The 2,499-nt window shown below is 40.6% G+C and overlaps 1 protein-coding gene across 3 annotated transcripts in view; it reads left to right on the plus strand.

Annotated features, from left to right (window-relative positions):
* birc6 (baculoviral IAP repeat containing 6) overlaps window positions 1–2,499 on the plus strand; it is a 164,503-nt gene that overhangs the window by 89,628 nt on the left and 72,376 nt on the right. For all 3 annotated transcript variants that reach the window (XM_020599885.1, XM_020599888.1, XM_020599886.1), the window contains one exon: window positions 2,010–2,174. In XM_020599885.1, coding sequence (XP_020455541.1) covers window positions 2,010–2,174 — 165 coding nt within the window. The remainder of the gene's footprint in view (window positions 1–2,009; window positions 2,175–2,499) is intronic.

The following is a 2,499-nucleotide window of genomic DNA, read 5'->3' on the forward strand; positions in this document are numbered from 1 at the left end:
TTCCCTTGCTGGCCTTTACTCAAGGCCTCCTTTGCATATCTCTCTTGACTGATAGCTTAATTGTTCAGCCCAATAGATAAGGGGCAAATAGAGCTTAGAAGAGAAATGCCATTGCCAGAGACATGTCTTTTGTATTATTGGCACCTTCAGGGTGAGACGTAAGGGAAAGATAATATCATGAATAAAATGACTCTTGACTCTCCTGCCTCTTAAATTGACTGAAAGAAAAACAAATGGGATTCTGAAAGAAACCTAAACCAAACATGCTGTAGGTGGTGCCATTTGTTACCAAAAACTAGTTAAGTTATGTAAGTATTATTTTAAGTGCACATATAGTTAGGTATTAAAAAGGCAAAAAGTTTAAAACTTGATCTGATTTTTGACACATACAGCAGATGTACTTTACCAGACAACTGTGACAACAGTACAGCATCAGTGATTAGAGAGGTCTGCGTACAGGCAAAAAGCAGATAGTGGGTGGTATCTAAAAATGTATCATCAGCATAAAAATGGACTTGAATTACAGAGTTGGAAATTTTATTTAAGTATCATGAAGCCAAATTTTGATTCTTGTGGGACACTTTAATCATTTCTTTTCTTAAATTGGAGATGTTGGCAACTATTTGAAATCAGTAGTAGAACACTATCTGTCTATTGATATATAAAACAATGCCAAATGGATCAAGAGAATAATATAGTTGAAAGTTTCAAAGTGATGTTGGTACTTTTGGCGCGTGATGCTTGTGTTGTTGAGCTGCAAATATTCTTGAGCGAAGTTGTAACTGAGCTTTGCTAGCTTAGCTGCTTAACACTTAGTTTACGCTCGCCATTCATGCCCAGTGGCGCTTGCCAAACAGGAAATGGCCGAGCTGAAGCAAGAGTGTGTGAGCAAGTCTGTCTGTCCAGACATTCAATACGACCCTATACAGACATCTGTGGCCTGGTGTGCTGGCTGGGGAACAAAGCTGAAACATGTTGTCTACCACACAAGCATTCATTCAGCTTCATTCAGCTGTTCTGTAGGTTTGATATCTGCTGGCTAGTTAGCTACAGAATGTATTTCTTCTTCTACTACTATCCTAGAGGTGTCGATAGTGACACCTATCGTTTAGGAAAAGACTGTAGCAAGTCAAGCTCGTCTCAAGCTCAAGTATAAATGGTGCTGGCGTTGCAGCTGGTGCGCTATGGCCCATGCATCGAGCATGACCGCATTTTAATGACAAACTTTCTCCTGGAACCTTAATCAAAGGGGGTCTGTAGGTTCGGAGCCAGATGTGCCATATTTGTTTTGAGGCGGTGGTGTGTATCCATTCTCTTGCTCTTGCTTTGTCCCTCCACTGTGTCTGGATTTATGGAGTTGTCAGAGCTGAGGACGGATCAATGACTTGAATATGAGCCAAAGACTTGTCACTGTGGCGTCCTTGAGGCCCACAGTCCATGTGCTGCAACGGGAGCACAAATGCCAGACGAGACATAGTTACCCATGGTTTTAAATATGAGCAAACAGGCACATCCCAGAAAACACCAAGCGTTAGTTAAAATGACACTGGTGGTTTGTACCTATGTTTTTACTTCACGTGACCATCAAAAGAAATATCCTCCAGCTCAGTGTATTTGTGTATGTGTATTTTCAGCTCGGTCAAGGACAAAGCAGGCTTTGAACTTTAAGGACAATATTAATTTTTCTTTTTAGTCTCTGTCTTCGGATGTTCTGGAGCTACCCCTCTTTAACCAGACCTACATGTGACTGTGTGCAGTGCTGAAATTCACTTATCAAACTGATCAAATGCAACCTTTGCAAAATTACACAAACACTGTTTTTATATGCTGGTAACAACTTTTCTTAAAATCATAGAAAGGAAATGTAAAAACATTACATTAAGCGGTCAGTTTGAATGGAAATGTCATTAATATATGTGTACCTTTGTATGCACTGAAATTATAAACCATCAATCAAATTCATCCTCCTAATCCTGTGTATTGTGTCATGTTTGTGTCTGTGTTACCAGCCTCAGATATCCTCTTGTCACAGTGGGGGGACCAATGAGGAGCAGCAGTTGTACTGGGCTAAAGGAACTGGTTTTGGTACTGGATCCACAGCCTCAGGCTGGGATGTAGAGCAGGCCCTCACCAAACAACGGTTAGAAGAGGAACACGTCACCTGTCTACTGCAGGTAAGTCCTCCAGTCAATGTCACATCATTTTTCTTTTTCCGTAGTAAACAGGGCAGCACACTGAGTTGTAACAAAAGCAATAATATCTTAGTGTATTTGTCTTTGTATTTCTGAGTTTGTCTTTTGCTTAGCAAAAGTCTTGGTTTTGTGGCTTTGGACTTACAACAGTACATATCTACAAGTCATTTTGATGCCTTGAAATATGCTACTAAGGTGCTGCTTTAGCTGAGGCTTTGAGCATGTTGCAGGTGATGAGCAGCTTGAGAAAAGGAGCTGCTTTATGCTTCATTTCCAAAGAGATGTATACCTGAGCCATACCATGGCT

The sequence above is a fragment of the Monopterus albus genome, unplaced genomic scaffold (genome assembly GCF_001952655.1).
Source record: "Monopterus albus unplaced genomic scaffold, M_albus_1.0 scaffold43.1, whole genome shotgun sequence".
NCBI lineage: Eukaryota > Metazoa > Chordata > Actinopteri > Synbranchiformes > Synbranchidae > Monopterus > Monopterus albus.